This window comes from Gymnogyps californianus, chromosome 9 (assembly GCF_018139145.2).
Source record: "Gymnogyps californianus isolate 813 chromosome 9, ASM1813914v2, whole genome shotgun sequence".
Lineage (NCBI taxonomy): Eukaryota > Metazoa > Chordata > Aves > Accipitriformes > Cathartidae > Gymnogyps > Gymnogyps californianus.
Genome location: NC_059479.1, coordinates 3254870 through 3279062, shown reverse-complemented (window position 1 = coordinate 3279062; position 24193 = coordinate 3254870). Strand labels below are relative to the sequence as shown.

The following is a 24193-nucleotide window of genomic DNA, read 5'->3' as shown; positions in this document are numbered from 1 at the left end:
AAATGTAATTTGCAGTTTTTACTTGGGCGGGATGTTTTAATGAAGTGGATTACAAAACCCAAACTACTGACTTTCTGTTACGTTGTTGGCATTTTATTGAATGCAACAGGTTTGGACTAGGCCTCACGGAAGGGCTGCAGAGGCCATCAATAGGTTTCTCTTTTTAGTGCCTACTTAGGTCACAACAAATAAAACCAATGCCAATAGGCCTAAACAGCTGTTAGCTCTCTATTTCACAGCATACCCATTTCTTTCTCTTATTGTCTTAGTTTCTGGAACACAGCAAAATCAAGTGCAAAGTTATGCATTCTGCAACTACAGTCTAGGTAGACTACACCTAGACTAATTTTATTTCCTCAAATAGAGAGCTATAGCTAAAGCAAAGTTACTGGCCAAAATTAATGGTGGAAGCTGGTCAACTGCTCATTAGCTTTAATCTTAATTAATTTCAGATCTGCTTCAAGATGGCTTTGGAGAACTCTCTTTCTACTACTGTTGTGTTGCAGAGGTTCCGAGAGAGGCACGAACAGAAAGGAAGCTACATATTTCTCAAATATTGATATTAGGACTGCTACAAATACAGCACAAAAAAAGTTACCAACACTTAAAACCACGATAGCCTCAGTTTAGACCTATTACCTGACCACAGCAAGGGAAACACATGGAATTTCTTTCAGTTGTTTCAGTAAAAGCAATCTCCTACAGCCCATAAATGAAAGGGCAAAGAACTAATTGCACCTTGAATAATGGTGTTCTGACTCTGCCCCGCAGGAAACTCAGAACTCCCAAATGCACATCCCTTTCACCACTTTCGAGTCAGTGATGAAACTTCCATTTCCCTCTCTCTTCTCCTTCTACAACTTGTTAGTATGTACTGATATACTCATTTTTTGCAACACAAAACAGATCTGGCCATTAGACTTTAAAAGGTAAAGAAGTTTCTTCAAATAAAAAAATTAGTGTAACAGTAAGATTTTCCAACTTTTAGATTTCCTTCTTCTTAGCATTTCAGTTTGTTTTGTACACTTGCTCTGGTCTACAAGAAGAGCACATCAATACTGTGGTAATATAAATAATATGATAACTTCTAGAATGGTTTCAATTACAGTCTTTCTTGACGGTAGCTTACCTTTAGCACAGATCTGAGCTTTGCTTCTTAGAATCCCTGCAATTTAAAGTAAAAACTACACACAATCTAAAGCATACTAATGCTCCTTTTTAAAAAGTATAAGCTTTGTAGGACCCCACTTTCTTTTTAGATTTAAAATATGTTTTCTGTATTTGAATGCGATTCAGAAATATTCCAAACTTTCACTGCAAGATAACTATACTGATGCATTATAAAATATCTTTACAATAGTTCCTAAGTTATTCAACAATCACAATGATAATCTGCCATTAAAATAGCCACATTACTTATTCACACAATTTTTCTTCTTTTAAGTAGTTACACTGTAGGTTACACCATGTATTACATTATTTATGACCCTTGGACTGGCAAATTACTTTACCTGGAAGATTATCACAGGGCCATACTGAGGTAAATATATTTGCTGTCTGCCTTGTTCTTTTAACAATATGTGTCATTCCTCCAGTATAGATAAAAGCCGCCTTTTTTCCAAGTTCTGAGCTACAGCATTCTTTAGAAGAAATTACCGAGAAAAGAAAATGGAAGCACTTCTCAAAATTTAAGACGCATAAACAACTGAATGCTGAGCATTAATATGTCCTGCATGTTACTTTGGTGATTTCTTCCAGGAATGTATGATTCAGTACTTCAGGGGTGAAGTTTTCTCCCCAACATTAGTGAAACAGGTGTGACTTAGTCATGTTTACCAATTAACTTTTAAAATGTACTTTAGAGAAAAGGAATTGACAATTTGCCCTACAGATGAGACAACATACAAAAGTTAAACTTAATTTTTAAAAAGTATCTTATCACCCTTTATTTTCAGGTGCTTCACAACAATATGACAAAATAAAGTATCACAATCAGTTTTATGTAAATAAAAAATTAATATCAACAAGTCCCAAATCTCTATATATTGAATACAATCATAAATAAAAAACATGCATTAAATTAGAACTATTTCTATATTATAAAATATCATGTGACCCAGTTCTTTAAGACATTGGATTTTTCACAAATATAACTTACATCATATAAAAATTACAGTATACATTCTTACTTTTATTGTTACTGTATTATTGCATTATGAAAGAAACTTTAAGTGACTGTTAATGATACATTTGAGAGGCATTTCAAAGTGTTTCACTATAAATTAATAAAACTATATCTTGCAATGCAACTTTTCCTGCGTACTTATGTTAATTTTTCATTGTTTAACTGGTTTGAGTACTGGGTCTGAAATCTTAAAGAGATCAAGTCAGGCACATATATTTAAAATGAGGACTCACAAGCATGGCATAATGTAGATTTGGATTTGCTTTTTGAAAGCCATTGCATAGCACCTTTACTATAAATCATTAATACAGAGATGTGGCTACAGTTCCTTGTAGTTATCTGGAACAAGCCATCTGTAGAGTATGATACAAAACATGGAGGTTCAGATGTCTGAACTGAAGAGGGCAGGCACCTTTTTAGATCTGACAAAGAAACACTTCACAAAATGGCAGCTGAGTAATAAAGATTCACAGTCACCATTTCAACATTTGTACAAGAGCAGATTAGTAATCTGATTTGGGCTGCCTTCATTTCAGAAAATACATTCCAAACTTCTCTATAATAACCTGCATCTTTTTTAATACCTCTAGAAATTTCTCTCATCATGTGTCTCACATGGGTGGACAAGACGATGACCAACTCTAACAGAAGTTTATGTTAGCAAAGAACTATTATATCATATTCCAGGTTTTGCTAAAAAATTCCTTCCCACTACCAATAAATCTATGCTCCAGGACAGAGAAATACCAACTGAGAGATTGATTATCGTCTTTCTGAAAGCCGAGAACACACCCAGACAGGATACAAAACTTTTCATACTTTTTTTGTCCCATTTTCTTTGGCTGCAGATAGGGAAACTGTCATCTTTAGCTACATCTGTTTCAGTGCCAAAACCCAAGCCTCTAATTTTAGTCCCAGCTTTTCAACTGTGTGAGGATGTTAAACAAAAACTGTTGATAGAAAACAAACAAAAAAAATTTACCCTGTCTCGTAGAGAAGAATGAGAAAGAGAAATCTCAACGGACGGAAAAACTAAACTAAAAAGTGACAGTAGTAGGCAAACGCTGTACTGGAATAAACCTGTGCTGGCTCACTCCTCTCGTCCACCAAGAAGAAATGACACAGCACAGGGATACCATTTTATGAGCTCTAGAACTGTATTCCTCATCCTGCATCCTGTTCATCTATCCAAGTGGGTAGGAGCAAAAATTTTAAGTTATGTCCCAGAAAATGTATCTAAGACTTCTGAATGATGATTTAACTCTGAGGTATAGCTTAATTACAATTTTGCCCTAAGGAGTAATTTGAGACTGAAATACAACCTAAGTACAGCTTTGTGTATCACATTCATTTACAGCATGAACTTCTTGTAAAGTCAGGGGTTGTAATACAAACTGCTTGCATGAAACATCTAATTCTTGACCGCCTAACCACCAAGGAGTCCAACATACCTTTTGCAGACCAGACACTTTCATTTGGATCATGAGATCTGAGCGGTAATGCCCCTGAAGTATGGAAAGGACCAGCCCAGCTTCTCGCACTGCAGGTGGAGGGCAACCTTTCAAGGCCCACTCTTGCCCGGAAAGGGCAGACATGCTTATTCCTTAACAGCTATCCAAGGCAGCTTCTCTCCCTGCTCCCAGAAGACTAATTCCTGTGCATAGTTTTCCACTATGTACTGAAAAACGTCACCACAGTAAACCCCTACAAAATCCATGCAAACCTGCATCATCTTACCTTTCTTGTTGATTTGTTGCGGTAGCGTATCACTCAAAGGACATAAGTTAGAATTTAAATAGAATCTAGGAGTAGAGCAGATGGTTTTTCCTTTATGTTTTTTATCCAGAATCTGATCAAAGGGAGATAGATAATACAATTTCTGCCATCCAGTCTTGCACTTGAAAATGATCATTTCTTCACCATTTTCACTTCCTGCCTTATGTCTTCATCTGTTTCCCTGGAAATGGTATATGAAGCCCAGCCATCTAATTTGTCTACTCCTCTCTCTGTGATGGAACACTAAATGTGTCTTTGTCCAGGAGCTCTGTGAAGATTGATTTAATATCCTCTGATTGCTGCCTGAATTCTGACAGTTTCCTGGGCTTTAAGAGATGATTAAAGAAACAAAACACATTAAATTCTAAGTCAGCTGTCCCAAGCAAGTTTAACTAATAGAATTCTTCTTCTTTAAACTTCACATTTACTGACTTCACCTTCCGCTGGACTCTGTATAACAAAGTCCAACACTCTGCCAGAAATTTGGATTCCAAAATATCAATACTTAACTGTTTCTGAACCATCATAAAAGCCTTATTCTTTTGCTCATTCATCATTTGTGCCTTGCACACACTCCATTGTGCAGTATCTCCTCACAACTTCTGCTAGTCCCACAGTGACACCAGGAATACTGTTTGCCTGTATTTCACTAGTCATTTGCCTTTGCATTAGCAGCCTTAGAAGAAGGAATCAGGTTGTGAATCTCTTCTTATGGAGAACAGGAGCAAATATCCCTTCATATCCCAGTGCTGAGAATATATTCATATGAAGCAGCATTTTTTTTCAGGTTTAAGTCTTCCAACCAAACTATCTGTTTGCATAGTTTGTTCTTGCTTCCCCCCCTCAACTTTACAACAAAGCACATATTTTCATTGATTGAAAGATAACAGAATTCGACAGATGGAAGGACAAACTACCAGCACAGTATCCTTTTGCAGTTTGTATATTAGGGAAGTGCCACAGCAGATACAGATGAGGTTACCTCTAGGCAGCAGGCCGATTATCATTGTGTACTGATAATGAGTTTCACTTTGTTCAAGGAAGACCACCAGATCTATTCCAACCCTTACAAGAGTGTTTTGAAGAGAAATGGAGGATGAACAGAAGTAGAGCGACATACACAATGATAAAAGCAGTGTTTGAAAGTTTCATCCTAGAAAACTTAATCAATTTCTAATTTCATTCTTATGGAAAAAGACAGTTTCACAGAAATCCTATCAAGATCAATGGGTACTGCACACAAACTTCTGGGAAGAAAAAGCTGGCTGCCTATTCTGCCTATTACCTGTCAGCACTTTAAACCTCGAAACTACAGGTTTCCAACTTCCTAAACACTGCTAATGCATTCTATATAAATTCAAACAGTATCAGTTTCATGGATTAAGCAATTTGCATACAGTTCTTCAAAGTATTAGAAGTAGGTGAAAACTAATGCATAGTCTATAAAGGATATTTTAGAGATTAGTTGTGTGGTTTTTCCCAACTTAAGTGACATTGAAATAGCACGTGAAGAAGCACGCAGGACAAGAAGTTGTTTCCATTCACCTTTGTGAAAGAGGCAAACTTTGCAATGAAAAAAAAGTGATTTTATACAAGCATTAAAGATAATGCTATTCGTATCATATAACAACTGACTTTTAAAGGGTACTCAGACCAATAAGAAGTTGCACTTCAGTCCAGAACTGAAAGAAGACAAAGAAGCCTCTGCAAACCCCATCCATCACATTCTTCTTTTAGATCAATGAACATCTGAGCTGAAGTACAGAGATATGTTTACATTTTCAAATATCCTTTGTGAAGTGACATTTATTAACCAGCTTGGCACAGAGAAACCTCATTGTGAGAAGACACTGACAAATCTTATTTTCTCTGTCTCACTAATGACACTGACAATGAGTGAATTCTCACGGCTTATAAGTAGTGAGAAACAAAATATTCACTAAACAGAATCATGTAAGTCAATAATACAAATTGGGATATAAGAAAATACCTGATTAAATTATACCTCACAGAGTATGTATTGTAAGGATTATTCCTTCCCTTCTTCCCTCCCCCTTATCTGTAATACTTTGCAAAGATTTGTAAGCAGATTTATCTTAGCTTCTAGTACTGTACATATCCACATCTTCTGGGCTGGACTGACCATGGTCCATAAGTTTTGGATCAGGCTTAAATTTTGGTGTCTTCACTGTTCCTGTTAGAGATATTAAAAAAATTTAATTAAAAAAAAATATATATTTGAGCTGTAGAAAAAAAAGCTTATTGACACATTTTGAGAATTACTGTATTATCAAACAGTTACAAAAGATCCGAATACGTATGTTTTAGTTAAAACTGTGTAAGCAATACAGGACGATGAAGGCATGTTGTAATTATTAGCATACAGCAGAGGATGGAAAGCAGGTCTTCCTACTGTCTATACTTTAATACTACTTCCTGAACACAGCAGGGTGAGAGAAGAAATAGTGATGCTTTGCCCTACACATGGAAAGGAAGGGAAAGTTTGGGACGTGGAAAAAAAATCTCCAGTCTTTCTTCCCCCACTGCTCCCAGGAGCACAGCTGTCTCCCAAAACCAACTGAATCAGTATCTTCCCTGAAGCTGCTGCCAGATGGTAAGAATTCCAAATCAAGACAAACACTCTTACCTAGTTTCACTTCATGACTTCCAAAACCAATGAACTAAGTTTACTAAAACGTTGAGCCCTCACACTCATCCTGAATGACAATGCACAAAGACTGACATATTTAATGATACTGTAATACCAGAGGATCTAAGAGAATATAAAGGCAGGTTTTCTAGGACTGTGCCTCCTACTACTAGTCTGCTGCTTTTCCAGCTACATCAGTTGGTTTAACAAAGGGTGCTATGTTCTCCTGAAAGCTTTGCCCCATTTGGATTAGTGAAAATAAACATCTCTGACAACACAGATTAATTTAGGGCATGGATATTTTTGGCTGTATTAGGGACACGACCTAATTCCACCCATGAAAGCAAAGATGGAAGATATCTATATACATAAAACCATTAAAGACAGTCTGGCCTGAAGCGAATGTAAAAACAGATCAAAGCATTCCACAAACTAAATCAGAAAAAATACAGGTGCAAAGCAAAGATGTGAATGTATATTATAGTGAAAGTAAAGGAAAAAAAAAAAATCAAAAATTCCATCCAAATATGTTCTGCTTGCTTTCCATAAAAAAAATGTTCTGGTAAAGAACACAATAAAAAGATGCAAGTAAGTTTAAGCGATGAGTAAAATTCAGAAATTGCCCCTATAAAAGGTAACAATATTTTAAAATAAATTTAGTTCTTCTTTAATAGGTAATTCCACTATTTCTCTTAGCAATTGGCCTATCAAAATATTTGTATGTTAAATATGCTGTTACATGATCTAGTCGATTATCTCAACCACTTAAGATGCACAAAGAACACCACTGCAAAAAACCTAGCAAAATAAAATCCAATGCTTCATTTGTCAATTACGCATTCCTCTTTTACCAATTTCTGAAGATACAGAACCCGTACAGAGAAATGAACAGTAATTCAAATTAGCTATTTTCACAATAATCCAGCAGTAATCCTTTAAATTACACTTATGGTATTCTGACAACAGAAAGATAAGTTGAAGTAGGTATTTAACAGAAGTACTTGATGATATCATCTCATTGCTAACAATATGGGATATGGTCCACACCATATGGAATGAAAGAAAACATTACTGAGAGAGAACAACAAATATATAAGAATTCTGATACTGTGACAGGGTCCACAGTGAGAAAATGATCACCTCCCTGAGGCTCTGAAGCATATATTAAACGACAGTGTGTACAATATATTCTCAAGAATAATATGCTATGATGGTCTGCTCCATTTTAAAGCAAGGGTAACTACAAAATTAAGTCAAGTAATTGGATTTGCAAGTTGCCCTGAGATTACATTTGAAATGTTTAATTCACCTGATGAAGGCACTGGATCTTTATTACTCCAAGACTCTACTGGAGAAGATTCTGTTCTGTTAAATGATCTTGACTCAAAAGCAGACTCAGGTTTTGTACTAGAAATTTCTTTCTTTTTCTTATCTTCTTGCGTAACTGATTTTGACTCCTGCTGCAGCTGTGAACCAAACTTCAATAAAAAGAAACGCACACGGGTATATGCTTAATACATTACTGCAAAATAAAGCTTTCAAGTCTGAAAGCTTCTCTTTCATGAAATGATTTTCAGATATGACATCATACAATGATATTCAACTAGTAATGCTAAAGTCAGCTGTACGCAAGGGATGCAGCTGGAAAAAATAAAATGCATGAAAGAACCCCACAGTTCAGATACAATAACTTCAAATTCACATGTAAGGAAATTTACTTTGTCGTAAGTATATACTTAAGTCTGATACTGTGCTTTTACCTCAGACCCTCAAAGTACTTCACAAGGAAGTCGTTGTTCGTTTACAGATGAGGAACCGATAGTCTTGTGTAAGACTGAAATAGCATTTAGTTTTTACAGAACACTTACTACCCTTAGTTAACAGAAGATGGAAAGGTAAATCATGGTAACACCCTAGAAATGAAAAATAATATATTGTTTTGAGAACAGGCTTCACTCAGGGAAAAAAATAAAGTTAATAGAAACTGTCTTTACCACATCAATTCTTGTTTCGCTATCAGTTTAATGACATTTATCTGAATCTCATTTTCAAAACTCAGAATTCCATTTGTGCTCCTCAGTGGAAATAAAAGGTGAGGACTGCATACAAATGAACACCATAAATTTGAAGTGACATACTTCTAAATGTTAATATAACTGAGAAACTTTAGTTTTCTTTAAAAAGAGGGGGGAAAAAAAAAAAATCGCTCTGCAAAGCTGAAATTTTACTCAGGGAAGTACTACTTTTGTCAAGGGTTTATAAATTTCCACTGGAGAAAAACCCTTTCAGGTTGCAGAAAAAACATGTTTAATTCTGGTATGTACTAACCCAAATTCCATACGTAATTTACAAGAGGTTAATATTCCCTTCTACTTAGTGCTGGCAAGGCCTCAGCTGGTTTACTATGTCGTATTGTGACCACTTCACTTAAAAAAACCAAACAACACAAACCACACACAAAAAACCCTAAAACCAGAAAAAGGACAGAGAGAAACTAGAGAAAGCTCTGAGGAGAACAAGAATTATGTAAGAGTTAGAAAGCCTGCTCTATAAGAAAAGGTTATACTAGGGAGAAGATAATGTCAAAAACGATGACAAATTTTCCATATGTAATAGGTCAATATAAAGAGGTTACTGACCATTTATTCACTATGGCTGCAGTGAGGACAGGACAAGGAAAAAAACAAAATCAGACATGGACAATCTATATCGCAGGGTAATTAAAACGGACTACCGGGAAGGGTTGTGGAATTTCCTTCACTGATATGTTTAAGAATAAGCTAGTCATACCTACTGTAATTCTGTGTGTCTTTATCTTAAATTCAGTGGTCTGCTTAGTACCAAAGCTTGAATCAGAATGGATTATTTTTGTCAAGACCAAAAAATGAGCTATAAGAGAAACTCAGTCTTCTCTTGTGCATCTTGCATGTATTGTGGGACTACATAGGGGATCTCAGTATCTATTGGTCTGAAAGGTTTAACAAATATGACATCAATTAAACACTGAAGTTACAAAAATATCCGAGGGGTTTTTGTGCCTCAACGCAATTAGTAGTCTTAAACAGTATCAGCAGAATAGTACTTGACCTTTTAATTTCCTTTTTTCTCCCTCTGAATTTATGAATTACAGTCATTACTTCAGAAAGCCTACCTTGGTTACATCTTCCTTTTTTGTCCATAGCGATCGCACAGCTTCATAGGTTTGATGGCTTGCAGAAAATAACTTTTTCCCTGTTACCTATTTTTTTTAGAAAAACGTAATTTAACAACAGCTTTAAAAATACTAAGATACACAGACCATTCAAATGAAATGCATCTTATTTGCATGAGAACATGCTTGACGCCATACTAAGACATTTTAATCAGCTACTTTTCAAGATCTAGGGCATATTTCTCTTATATCAAGCAAATCCTAAATAATATTTAAAGTGGTATTAAAAATCCACAGGTAGCATTCACACGCTACGTCCATCTACTCAAAATTAAATCAAAATCTGATCAGCAAACAGTATTTTGGCAATGTTAGCACAATAGACTGGAGCAGCAGTTTTAAAGGATCCAAACTTGTCTCACTATGTTGGAAATGATCAAAGGCAGTAACACAAAAGGAAAAAGCCCCAAAAGATGACCTGGCCCATGTTAGTGAGCAGTGCTTTGCTTTACAAATGGCCAAATCCTTCAGTCTGTTTTTGAAAAGTAATTTTATAATACTGCAGTAACTATGGAGTACCTTTACAAATGCTCTGTAGAAACAGAATACTTCACAGCTGCAACTACAAAAAACCGTGCAAAAGGTGATACATAATGTAAGTAGATAGGAAACAAGGATTTGGCTTCCTGAGATAGGTCATAACGTACAGTGTAGCATTCCTATTCACTTCTCCATCTTCCAACCCTGACATTTAAGTTTTATGACAATAAGCCAAGAAATCCCACTGCCTCTTGAGAAACTGAAGTCCTCATTGATTTGCATATAAGAAAAAACCAACATATCAATTTAGCAATATAAGATTGCCCAAAGATTTTAACCACAGTAAAGGTCTTTGCGATATCTTCCCAAGTACTCTGGAAGTATAAAAATACCAAACAAAAACACCCCACTAAAATTAATAACAATAACAACTGATTCAGCATGATGGAAAGTCAAGAGATTCAGCAGTAGTTTTTTCAATCAGATTTCAGGATAACGTCCCACAAATCTTTCTGTCAAAACTTAAATCTGATCATTTAACTGAAAGATTGATAAGTCCTAGAACCAAACACAACTAACTAAACTAAATTTTCCTATCTCATCAATTTAACACAGAAGTGTAGTTTTGAAACCACAAATACAAAGTTCATCAGGGAACTACGAAGAATTCTTATGAAGCAGTATGTGCTTTTCTAAATAGGGAAACACTGGAAAACTACAGAGAAGGAAGAGATATATAGACTTTATATCCTGCTTTTCAATTCACTTTTTGTGTAGAAAAGTACTGTGTGTAAACAATTCTTGCATGCAAAATATTAAGTATAGCTCTGCTTTTCTACATAAACAGCTGAGACATTCTAATCAGGTAGACAACTGCAAGATGATAGTAATTGGAAAACAAGGAATTGTAACAAGAGATGCAATTGTACAGTATCTCAAATTGCACATCTATCAAGTTCGGCAAGGCTTTATTTTTTATTTACTTTTATTTCAGCAAGATAAAATAATCTTCATTTATTTGGGAAATGAGGATTAAAAATTGAGAGGCTATATAACTGCATTTTTAAATTCAGTCATTTTATTCATTTTTTACAGTTATGCAATTAACACCTGTGATGCATTATATGTTTTAATGAAGATGCATGTGAATTCTGACTCCCAGTCCCATGACGCTTAATTCAAGTGAAATGGGAATGCTATGACTAAATTCACTGTTAATTCAATATTAAAATACAAGTAAACTTACCTTAGCAATTACCACTGACTGAGCTGGGTAACAAACGGAAATTCCTAAAGTAGTAAGTCCCAATGGATAAGCAATTTTCTTAAATCTAGAATCTGTATAAAGCCAAATATTTCAAATAATTAGACACTAATGAAATGTGAAGCTAAGCAGTTGTATCAATTAAAAGCAATTGTTTAACCCCTAACCATTGTTTACATCAAACTTATCCCCATTACAGCTGGAGGAAAGAACACAGGGTGTGATTATAGTTTAGCGCAGTCACGTTTGCAGGAGATACTGATACTCTGAACATTGGTTTCTTGAATGAGAAATAATCCCAAATTAGATTTTCCAATATTGTGAAAAATGAGAAGAATGTCTGTGTCATTTAGGAGCTGCTGTGGTTCTTCGCTAGCTCCGTGTGCTCTCTTGAGGACACAGATTGCAGAATTTGGAGCAGCCAGGAGCCTGGAAACTGGGGCCTCTCTGTTCAAACGTGAGAACGGCTGGGCCAGGCTCAGGTTCCTGTTTGTTGACAAGGAGCCCTGATGACAGATTCTCAAGCTCAAGTCTTTTTTTTTTTTTTTTACATCTGTCCACCAAAAAGCAACAGGGATACAAGAAGAATGCTTTTAGACATCTGCTAATGTTTTGATTAACCCATTTGCTTTATGAAATATTCAGATAGACACACACTCAGGTGTTACAGATTAACATTTTCTGAACAGTATTTTCCGGCAAGTTAAGTATTATTCCTCTAATATTTATCTTGAAAGGAGAGGCAGCTGTATCTATTAAACTACCCTTTTGGCTTCAAAGCTGCCAAAACCATGCCTTCTGATGTGTATTCTCTTGTACCTGTTAGCCAAATGCCAACATTCTGTACCTTCTTTCCTCTAAATTCCCTTCGTTTTTGCTATATCCAGTAACCTTACCTTTTGTCCCCAGTTTCCTCCCATACACACATTGTTTTTGAAAACCAATAACGAACAAACTCAAAACAAGTGTCCTCCTTTGAATTTCTGTTGATTCCACCATTAAAAATGACTACGTAATCCTACTCTGTCTATTAGGTCTTAGCCAGCTTCTAAAAGAAATATTTAATAATGTCCCTTCAATTTATCAGGAAGGATTTTTTATTTAATACTAGTTACATAGGTTTTTGCCTATGTTTCAGAAAAATCTTTTGACCATTAAAACTACTACATATTCAACAGGCCAATAATGAAAATAAGCAAAAAACCCTACCTTTTCTTGCCAGCACTATGCCAGCTAAGCCTGATATTGTAATTACACCAACTTTGGGAAGAAATTCTGGTGGTGGATTCTTCAGGTAAACATAAGCATCTTAGAATTAAAAAAAAAAGAAGAAGAAAAAGAAGCATAGCAATTCAGTATTAATCCTTTTATTTTATTTCGCACTTAAGAAATAAAGATGGAAGTAAAATTATGAATATTCAAAACTGAAAAAAGTCCAAGACTGGATTTTTTGTTAATGAATGAAGATGCCTTATTTTCCAGGTGCACATTCTGCAGTCTGTGTTAGAACGAGAATCACGGTCTTGAAAACACAGCAGCAAAGCTAACAATTTTTCTCCTTAGGTACTTTTTCATGTTTTGTAAAATGTTAGTCCTTAATAAAGGAAAAGGAAAGCATAGTTTTAAGTTTTGATTTTACTGTGAGTTAATATAGAGACAACGCATATTTTGGAATCTCCCAATATACTTTTTTAAAGGAAAATAACTTTTATCTGTAGTTTCTGATACTGAACTTGAATGCAAATACTGCCTGTAACTTGTGCTAGAATTAAGAAGCTGTTTTTACAATTAAGACAGGTTGTGGAATTTCCATCCCTGGAGATGTCCAAGACCTGACTGGACAGAGACCTAAGCAACCTGCTTTGGCCCTGCTTTAAGCAGGTGATTGGACGAGACAATCTATAGAGGTGCCTCCACAGAGCGATCTATGGAGCTATAGAGATTCCAACTTCAATGATTCTGTGATACTATGATTTTAAGAACAAAGCTAAAATCAAAGGAATGAGAAATACCACTTAATTGGTCATTTCTCTGAATTGACAACAGAAACGAAACTCCATAGTGAATTAACAGTGGTCCCAGGTTTCCCCCCCCCCCCACTTGTGGGCAGTATTCCAGTGCACTCCCCTTCCACCCTTTCCCCCTCTAACTAGAATTTGCTCTTTCAACCATCTTTCTAAGTTGCAAGGAGAAACAACAGAAAATGCTCAATTCAGAAATATGTGACTTGCCTACCTTTTCCAAATTGAATTGAATCCATTATTCCATTTTTAACAAAGACAAAAGCATCCTACCAAAATAATAAAAAAAAAAAAACAAAACCCAAAATAAATGTAAAATCTTTGCAAAAGTAGATGTTTTCAGTACAAAACTACTCGGTTGAAACATATCGCTCAGCACAATGACACAAAGAAATATTATAACTTTAAAAAAAACCAAACCAGATCAGTGAACTTCTACAGAGGCTGTGCTCAGATCTATCCCCTTTTTGATTACCATATTTATATTTTTAAAACTTCCATCCATATTTAATTTAAAAAAATCTCTTTAATATAATAAGATCACTTTCAAAACTGACATCTCCGGAACAAAACTATAGTGTAGCAAAACATCTGGACGCCAACTGTATAACATAAGAAAATTCAATTATAAAATACAATCTCCTCTTCCCTAGAGGGACTTACCCAGTAAAACTGACTTTGTCTTTTAATTTGTAAAAATGGTGCTCAGTTTCGCTAAAGATAAGCAACACTGATTTGGTCTAAGATGTGTGCTCAACTAGTTTGCATTACTCCCTTCAAATTGGTCAATTTATTTAATTACAAGTTTTTCTTTATCCAGAAAAAGACCTTCTACCAGCCTATTATTAGTATCATTGTCCTCAGATTGCTAAGCACATTGAGTAAATACACATTCTTTAGGAGATTAATGAAAAACAATGTCATCTTGAGTTATTTCACCAAAACCATTTGTTTGCAGTAACACAGAATTTGCACCACCAGAGGTCACTGCTAGTCAATCTCTGAAAAACTCACTTGATGATTAAGGGCATGGAAAAGTTTGATACAGATTTGTAACTAAATTATTTCAGTTATGCAGTCACTGACAAAATTTTCACAGATCAATGGAATCAAAATTTACAGAAAATACAGGAAGACTTTTTGATTTCCTTGCCTCTTTCAAATAATAGGGTCTATTTTGTTTGTAAGAGAAAAATACAAGCATAAAATTTCTTATACTAACAACAGCCAGGGTAAAACGCTGTCGTTTACCAGCAGTTAAGAGAATGGTGGCAGGCACTGCATTTTCTTCTATGCCTAGAATATTCAATAACAGACTCGCAAGGTATTTTTGATGACTAGTTAGTAATAGCCTGCTTTAACAGTTATATTGGATGTACTCAGTTTGTCTTTCCTAAAGTACCTAAATCAGGTCTTTTAACCTGCCCTTTGGAAGCAGCGCTCTCTCCCTCCGTGAACTGTACCTGGAGTTTCAGACTCCTAAATGCTATCAAGTTCTGCTAGCCAGGATTCACCTACGTAACTCTTGCTGTAGAAGTTAACCAAGAGGTATTTCTGAACCTGACGTTGTGGGTTGGCCTAGATCCAGTTTAGCGTTGACTGAAATGGACCTCTCTGATCTCACTGCCTGTTGATTTGGAAAACAGGGAGAACACACGTGTTCCCTGTTATAAGCACAGTAGAGAAAAATGAGAGAAAGGTTCATTTTTGCGTCTTAAATTGTAGGTGTATGCTAATACAAGGAACTGCAAAAAAAACCTCCAGGGTGAACTATGCTGTTTTAAAAATGTTTTAGTCTAGTGCTGTCAGGAATTGTAGGAAACTTTGGATGCATGTATTTCTTACCTTGCACCATCCAATATAGCGGCCAGTTGTCTGTCTTACTGAAGAAAATTGCTTTTGCAAGTGACCAGGCTGTTCTTCAATGTATTTCGATTTCAGAGGTGGTGGACAGTAAATTGGAAGCTAGAAAGAAAAGCATAACTGTACTGCAGGGAGATAGTTTTGTATACTGATTAGTATTTACACTGAATAGTGTTTTTCAAGACTGCAAATCCTTAGTGTTCCTATTACAGCAAATAAAACCTCTGTATCGAATTATGCTCTTTTATATTTACAAACTTATTTTACACACGTGTGACTACAGGTTAATTCTTTAGAAATGAAAACTGAAAGTATTGTATAGGTTCTAAGAAGTAGAATTACTGAGTATGATAAAAATAACTTGTATTCAGAAAAAGCATGAGCAAGAACAGTTGGAAGATGCACAAATGTATTACTAGAAATTGTGCAACAGAAAAAGACTATTATTATGAGTAAGTATTATACTCTTTTACCTTTTCTGGCTTCAGTCTGGAAATAATGTAATAATGAAAACGAGACAAAACTTTAACTTTCTATTGTAACACTTCATATTTTATTTGCGCTATAGTGGTCAGTTATTTAGGAGGTAATTTTTATTATCACACATTACTTAGCTATGTATTTTATTTACTGGGTAATATAATTCAATGGAAAGAGATAGTATTCTGCAGATTCTTCTAGTAGTATTTTAAAGCCTGACAAACAGTAAGATTCTTACCTGACTTGGCTTCACCAGTTGACCTTTTGATTCCTTTTCTGTTGCTGCATATACAGTAATAGATGCAAATGGCAGACCAGAAGAAACAGCTGCCAGCTTTGCCACCTGGGACAGAGAGATGAAGAGAGGGAGCCTTAATGCAGAAATAAAAAATTCACTCCCATAAAATCTGGATTTTACTATTGTGTTGTGTTTGATCAAATACGGGATTAAACAAGTCACTTTTAAAACCTTTTTAAAATAGTATACTTTTTAGAAACCTCTTCTGTCTTAGACAAAGATTTTCTCAAATTACAATGCTAAAGAAAAAGCTAGAGATCACTGACAACAACAGTTATGTCTAAAAGGAAGAATTTTATGTCTATCAGGAAGAATTTTGTGTCCAAAGCCATGTTGATGCTTCCACCATGCCTTAAGGTAAATTAAGTTCTAATCTAGTCAACATACAGGTACTCCAAGTCAATGAATGACTCTCTTGTTTCAGCAAAAAGCACCTCAATTTTATTTACAGGAATTCTCCATGACATCAGACAAAATGTCATCTTTCCAATTCAGAGAACGGTTCAACTACTGTCTGTTTGGAACAACTCTGTGTCAACAATAAATGAAAATACATAGCAATAACTGGAATTAAGAATCACCTGCTTAACCTTTTGAATTGCGTATGTTACAATGTAAATTACAGAAATATCGGTTTAGTCATGATAGCTTCATGTCTACTTAGAACATTAGTTTGGAAAACACTGTACATGACACAAAGTTTAAACTCAAGTATGTGAACATTTTTTAAATGACTGCCTTAAGATTCCAATCAGAAGTGGCATAAAGCATGCTGGCATGCCATATATTAAAAAACTTGCCACAACGTTAAAGCATCTGCAACTTTGGTAGATTATGGTTTCTTCTATATCAGTAAAGACTTTTCTGTTCTGTTCTTCACCTGAAGCATTTTTGAAACTTTAAAAATAAGTATGAAAAACGTTCCCAGGATCTGCATAGAGATGATGGTGGTAGAGTGCCAGAAAAATAGAAAAGCAGGGAAAAAACAACTTGATTTTGGGAAATACCTTAAATCCCTAGTATAAAACTCTACTGTATCCTCACTGTTATCTCAGCTTTCAATTGGAAATATCCTGTCAAAGGAGCGGGATTTACTCCATAGCATTTGGTTATAATAATGAAAACACAATGAACAAGAAGAAACGCAAAAGCACCACCCTGAATTAGCTCAGGTTCATCAGACATCCATCACATGCAGATTAAACTACTCAAAACAGCAAAACACCATCACTTCTAAAGTAAACTGTGCGATCATCATAGCAAAACTTTCAGATCGTACAACTGCAGCGAAACACAAAGCCGTAGGAGAACAAAGGAGGACACTGCTATGATGACTGGACTGTTATGAAAGAAGGGGCAAGCAGACAATGCCTGAGCTCAAAGCTGTAGGATAAAGCTAAAAATTATTCTTCAGTTGCATTTTTTTGCATGGGGGTCTAAGGGGAGGAAGGGTTACTTAAGGTTTCTCTACAGTAACGGTCTTTATTAATATATAGTATTCCTGCTCTTAACATACAGCCAATGTGCCCCTTCCCTCTCCTTCAAGCATAAAACCTTCTTGTCAGCGTAATTACCGCACCACCCTAAAAGTCTGCTAGTGGCTACTATTTATTTCATGCTTTTCTTCAATATAGAAATGGTAGGAAAATGTGTAGGACTGAGTTCGTTTTGCTTTGAGAAACAGAACCCCACCACTTTTTCTCTTCGGGCCACGCTGATGTTACGACATTTTTTTAACACAGCTATGTCAGCTGGAAGCATCAAAAAACCCCACAACTCCAGCATAGCTAGGCTAGCAAATCTCAGCTGGCAAAGCCATCACTGTAAACGCAACCACATTGACCAGCATGTACTATTCTCTTAATTTACACTAGTGACACCCCAAAATACTTTACCTTTGGAGATGAAGTATAACAGGCCTGGGGGGCACGGATACAGAACTGCTAGACATGGCCGCTAGATGAAAGCTGGGGATACAACCCCGAGGAACTTGCTGCATCGGGAGTCCCAGCCAGGGGAGATGGGGAGAGCACGAAAGCAGAGGCTGAGCGAGCTCCTCTGCCCACAGAGGCTGGCAGGCAGGGCTGTGACTCAAAGGCAGGAACTTGTGATAGCTGCTGCCCATTTCCTCGCCTGGGGAGGGAGGGTTTACACACACCCTACACACACACAGGTGCGGGAGTAGACGCTTTGCAAGTTAAGCCCACACCACGTCTGGATTTGGAGTGGGGCAGAGGGAGAGATACCAAAAATCATGTTACTAAAGAACTGTGGTTTTCCCCTGTTGACCTAGCTATGCTGGCAAACGTGGACATGGTCAGAAGGAAGACAGAGGTGATATCATTTGCAGAGATCTAGAGAGAAAAGTCCTACGTATATGAAAACACAGCCATGCTGATCTCATGTATGTTGACCAGCATTGTGAAAAAACTCAGTCACATGTTGACAAAAGGTTTAACATATAATGTTATTTAACATTAAACATCAATGGTCTAACACACTTAGTACAACTTAGGTTACGACTGCTGTACTGAGGAGTACTTGCCATTTTTCCTTTCAGTGCCTAACATGACCGCCTCAGCAGAAAAAGTCACCAGGAGGCTCTGTTGACTCAGCTGCGCCCAGCACAGGAGAGCGGCTCTCCCAGCACCGAACAGCCCCAGGATATAGAAAATAGGTGAGAGAGGATGGCAATAATCAAAATATGAACCAATTAACACAATAACTGTCTTTCTAATAATGTTGCTTAAAGCGAAATGCCACAGTCAGAGCTACAGAAGAGTATCCTTAAAGGGACATCTGTCCTCAAAAAAAGTCTGTATTTTTGAAGAATTATTAAAGAAAACTGTTTAAAACGTATCATAATTCAGATTGCTTCTTTCAGTACAAGAAGTTACCAAGACAACATTCCAACTTTCAGTAGATACTAGAAGGAAAATAAAATTTAAAAGTGAGAAAGCATGAAAAAGTTATATTGTTCACTTAACAAATTTGATTAATTTGTTTTAAAAAGTCACAATGGAGTTTATTGTGCTAAATGTAAAAGAGAAAGCTATACCGGGAATGATGAAAGTAGTCCAATTCCTGACAGACAGTAATTGCTTTATTTTTGGATGCCTGAAGACAAATGCATAAATGTTTAAAAATCCAAGAGAACAGCTGTACTATCTAACCTTTATGCTGGCACAATTATTCCAAGGAGGTTTCACTCTTTTCTATTGAAATCACAAAGAACTGAGGTGAAAGAAAAGCAACGTCACCTTGACTACACTAAAGAGGCTTTACTGCATTGAGCTTTTTATCCTCTTCCTTTATCTAATCACTAAGTATATTAAAAAGACCTCAATTAGCTAAGTTTTCTAGTATTAATTTATTAAAATTATTTTATTACAAATTACTTCAAAGGATACTATGTATTAAACAAGGAAATATATATTTTTAGCTAAAGAAATCAAAAGATATTTTACCTATGAAATCTTCTAAAAGAAGTTATTGAGAATCAAGAAATGGCAGGATCATATAGTTGTATCAAAAACTAGGAAAGAAGTAGGGAGAAAAACATCTGCAACGAGTTCGAGCTGTAAAAAATCCTGGAATTACATGGTCAACCAGCAGAATGACTCCAGAACGTCAGTCGATAACTGACTCAAACAAACAAACAAAATCTTCTCTTTAATGAATTCAGGAAATATTTTACTTTTTTTTTTTTTTTAATTGAAAGAGTTGACTTCAACATCTGTTCTGCATTTCACTACTAGTTCTGGGTTTATCTGAATTAATGCTCTGACCTAAGCCCTATGAAACTAACAAAAGAATATCACTCGGTCCCTAATGGCAACAGATCTAAACACCAGCAGTTATAAAAGCCAGGAGCCCAGATGACATCTTCTGGAGATGAATTCAGTATGAACATAGATCTAAATATCACCAGAATTACAGATACTAGAGATTACCAGCCTTAATGCTCTGGATGGGGGGCGGGGGGGCAAGGTCAATGGTAAGAGTCAGAAGATTTCCAGTAATACCAGTGCCATGCTACTGACACTGCCACCACACTGCAACATGTACCACCCGTAGGTCATTTTTTTCACAGGCATAAAAAGCACATTGGTTATTTCAAAGCCCTAAACAGTGTAGACTAACAGACATGGCATTATTTTTGATGAGAAGACTGAATAGCAATTATTTGCTGAAGAAATATATTATGTGTGCTCTCTAGCAGAAAATTGTTACAGCCATGCCTTTTAATAGTAGAGCTAGAGTAAAACTAATCAAAATATAATAATAAAACTGTCAAATGTACCCAGATAAGTTTGGCTTTAAGTCTTTGCATTTCAAACAATCTACTTCAAAGTGTTAGAATCTTATCAAAGATCAAAAATACAGATTTATTAAAAAAAATTAAAAAGCTACATCACTAAAAAGAATCTTCAACTCAAAAGATGCAGAACACAAACTAAAGCATAATAAAACCATATATTTAATTTATGCTAATCTCCAAGATGTTAAGTATTGTTTCTCACGGAAACTCTGCAAATTCTGTATACTTCCTTCAAGAATTGGAGCACAAATAAGGAAGCTTGCCGTGAATGTAGGAACAAGCCTCAAAACAAAAATAGGTAATCAAGGGAGCAGGCTATATGCAAAAACCTGCTACGTGTATGTATATATAAATATATATGCCTTCTCTATCACAAAATCAGAATCTACTAGCCATATTAAAATAAGATTAAAATTTTAGCAGCTACTGCATGTCATATTTTCAGTGGAGAGCTGTTACTCAAGGAATAAGAGGCACGGGTTTGTGGTTTTCTGTAACCACTTAGATGTCTTGAGGTAGAAGAAAAAACTGTCTCCAATTCTTTTGATTTATTTTTCCCTGAAGTTACATGAGACATGACAATTGTCAGAAGTTTCTAGGTCAAATCCAGTATTAAATTTGGATATGTATTTATTTATAAATCTCTAATGACAACTACAAAAAAACCGCACACCAGTGGAACAGAGCATCCTTCCACTTCAACTCAACTTACTGACACTCCACAGATTTGTTTTTAATCTTTGTCTGCCAGATGGTAACCCATGGAGAGTGAAAACTTCAGAATAAAACTCCATGAATTTTTCATAGTAAATAATAAAGAACACACATAAAGTTATGTCACTTCACTAAAGGTATCATTCAAATTTATGTACTAAATGATACTACTTCAAGATCACCTAGGCGTATGGCAAAGCCAAATACAGTTTCTTTTTTCAGGTACTTGTCTCATAACAAACTAAGGTAAAATGCTTCATTTTCATTTCTTTGGCTGTCCTCATTTGCATCATCTTTTTCTTTGCAGATATATACACATTTTAAATGCTTTACAAAAGTAAATATAGAGATTCATGTGAAAGCAACCTATTCATCAATCTCACTATGAAAACTAGAAAACCTGTCTAAATATTTGAGAGAAAGCTTAGCTCTTTACAGGCACATTTTTCCCTGTTTAAAGGCACTATATTAGTTCTACAATTAAAGATATTTTAGATACTTGTGACCCTGTTAGTTTGTAACAGCGTGATTTTAACATCCTTGTTTTAGTGATGTATAACACCACTACACTTTACAATGCTACTACCAAACTAGTATCTTGATATTTCATCTCTCAAGTAAGGAGTGGAAGGCATTTCAGAAGCTGTAAGTAGACAGAGAACAACCAGAAGAGAAACACTTCTTTTATTCCCTGCTGTACAATTTAACCACTCTCTTCAACCAGCTCTTTCTACCTTAAGTTCTGCAGCGGAGAAAGCAATACTGAGACCTCTTACTTTCCTCCTACTCCTTCATCTGAACCCTTGGTTACATACCAAGGGGACGTCCCCACTTCGAGAAACTACGGTCTTCTAATCCCCCCATGCTGGAGCAGAGAAGTTGTGCACCCAACACGAGTTCAGCACTGGGGAAGGGCTGTGCATGGTGACCAGTGAGGGCTGGGGTAACATCATCCCAACGAGCTATTCAGCCTGCCGGGCCTATCCGCTTCCCGCCTTGCACACCCCGCGCACCCCCAGCGCTCCTCCCGAGCTCAGCGACGCCCCGACCGGAGAAGCCCCCGGGCCTGGGCCGCACACACCGGCCCGGCCTGCTCCGTGTGGGACCCACCGGCTGAGGCTGCCTCTGGGCCGCGCAGCCCCGCCGGCAGAAGGGGCTCCCTCCCTTTCCTCAGCCGGCGGGGTGCCCGGCGAGGCGCGGGGTGCCCGGGCCGGCTCTGACAGGAGGTGAGCGTGCGGGCAGGCCGCGCGGGGCCGGCGGGGAGCGCTGCTCTGGGAGCTCCCGAGGGGCGGGGGAGCCGCAGGAGGCCTCCACGGGGCCTCCTCCGGCTCCCCCCGAGGCCGTGGGTGTCCCTGAGCGGGAGGGGGAGCCCAGGCCGAGGGAGCCGCCGCCGCAGCACCGCCCTCCCTCACGCAAGGCGGCACTCACCTTGGCCGCCATGTTAGCGACAGCCCCGCGCGGCCACGGGCGCGTACGGCGAGCGGGAAGGGCCGAGCGCTCGGCGGGGGGCGGGGCTCCGAGCGCTCGGGGCGGGCCGGGCCCTGCCTCCCCGCGCGCCTCAGCGGCCCCGCCGCGGCGGAGGCAGCGGGAGAGGCGGCAGTGGCGGTGCGCGGGGCCGCGGGCAGCCCTGGCTCCGCCCGGCGGGTGCTCCGTGAGGGGCCGCGCCTGCCCTGGGCCGCCCGGCGCCGCCGCAGGGGAAAGAGCGGGAGTTCCTGAAAGCGCCGAGCTGGGCTGTTCCCTCAGCGCCGGGGCACCGTGACGGGAGCGAGACGGGCGCCTGAGGGCTTCCCAGGAAAGAGTGTCACTAAATAAACAACGGCAGTAGCGGGTGTGTTTCGGTAGCTTTGTAAGACAGCGTGCTCAGTTGTCTTTGTTTAATCCTGCACTACAGAGTGCCTGTCACTTAAAAGGAGAGTTTTGTGGCGTCCTAGGCAGCATGGCCTCTGCAATACTGCCTTTAGAGATACGTGCCCGTGTCAGCGCCTTCAAAGGAGGCAGCACACACAAAGATTGCCGGAGCAGAGTCTGCGGTCCTGCGATGAACTGACGTCTGATACTTGTTTTGGGTTTTTTTTTTTTTTCCTTTTGGCTCCTAGAAAATGTTCTCCCCGCAACATCTACTCCAGAATACAAGATTACTGATTCTGTTCCAGTCAGAAAAGCGCAAATCCCAGACGTTGCCATTTAAAAACATGAAATGGAGAGAAAAACCCATGCAGGCTGCATTTGCTTTGACCAAGGAAACGGCCAGAACAATTTTCTGAGGGCTATTCGTGTTAAGCAGCCACAGCTCGAGCTGTTGGAATGGCACGGGAGGTACGGTCGGTCAAGGGGGAGATGGTCAGCTGGCTATAAACTCTGTGTCTGCCCAGTTCAGATCCAGGACTGACGCTTGACTGCGATTGCTCTTCTTAATTACAGGTATTAGAGAACACACACACACACAAGCACAAAATTTAAGTGCAGATAATTCGTTTATTGAAGTCCAAATTTACAACAGAAGTTTACAACTTTTTTTTCCCCAAAACAAAAGCTTTGTTTGAATTTAGGAAGAATAAATGTTCTTTTTAATAATGTACAGACTATATCTCTTAAATAAGTTAATATCTTTGAAAAAAGAGCAATATGTTCCTTTTTTAATGTTGCAGTGCAACTTACAACTTACACGTCTGTGCAATGTACCATGAGGTATATGCCCAGTGAGCAACACACAGTGAAGTTTTCCATTCATAAATTTTCGTTGTAGACACACAAAAAGTTAACAAGTTAATCTGTGATAGAAAAAACGCAGCCGGTTACAGTAATTCACACAGAACTCATCTGAAAAGAGGGAAAAAAGAAACCTAACGTTCATTGCCTATATAAACTATTGGATCATCTTTCAACATAGACAAGTATAAAATTAAAAATACTGTTGTGAAACTGAAGAA

General features: G+C 37.5%; 1 protein-coding gene across 1 annotated transcript; it reads right to left on the bottom strand.

Annotated features, from left to right (window-relative positions):
• Positions 1-1929: 1929 nt before the first annotated feature.
• On the bottom strand, positions 1930-22703 carry APOOL (apolipoprotein O like). Its single transcript, XM_050901792.1, has 9 exons — positions 22692-22703; positions 16169-16273; positions 15433-15552; positions 13802-13856; positions 12776-12874; positions 11549-11640; positions 9763-9849; positions 7921-8077; positions 1930-6155 (listed from the first exon to the last, which is right to left on the bottom strand). The coding sequence occupies exons 1-9, from the start codon at positions 22701-22703 to the stop codon at positions 6058-6060; spliced, it is 825 nt and encodes a 274-aa protein (XP_050757749.1). The 3' UTR covers positions 1930-6057.
• Positions 22704-24193: the final 1490 nt, after the last annotated feature.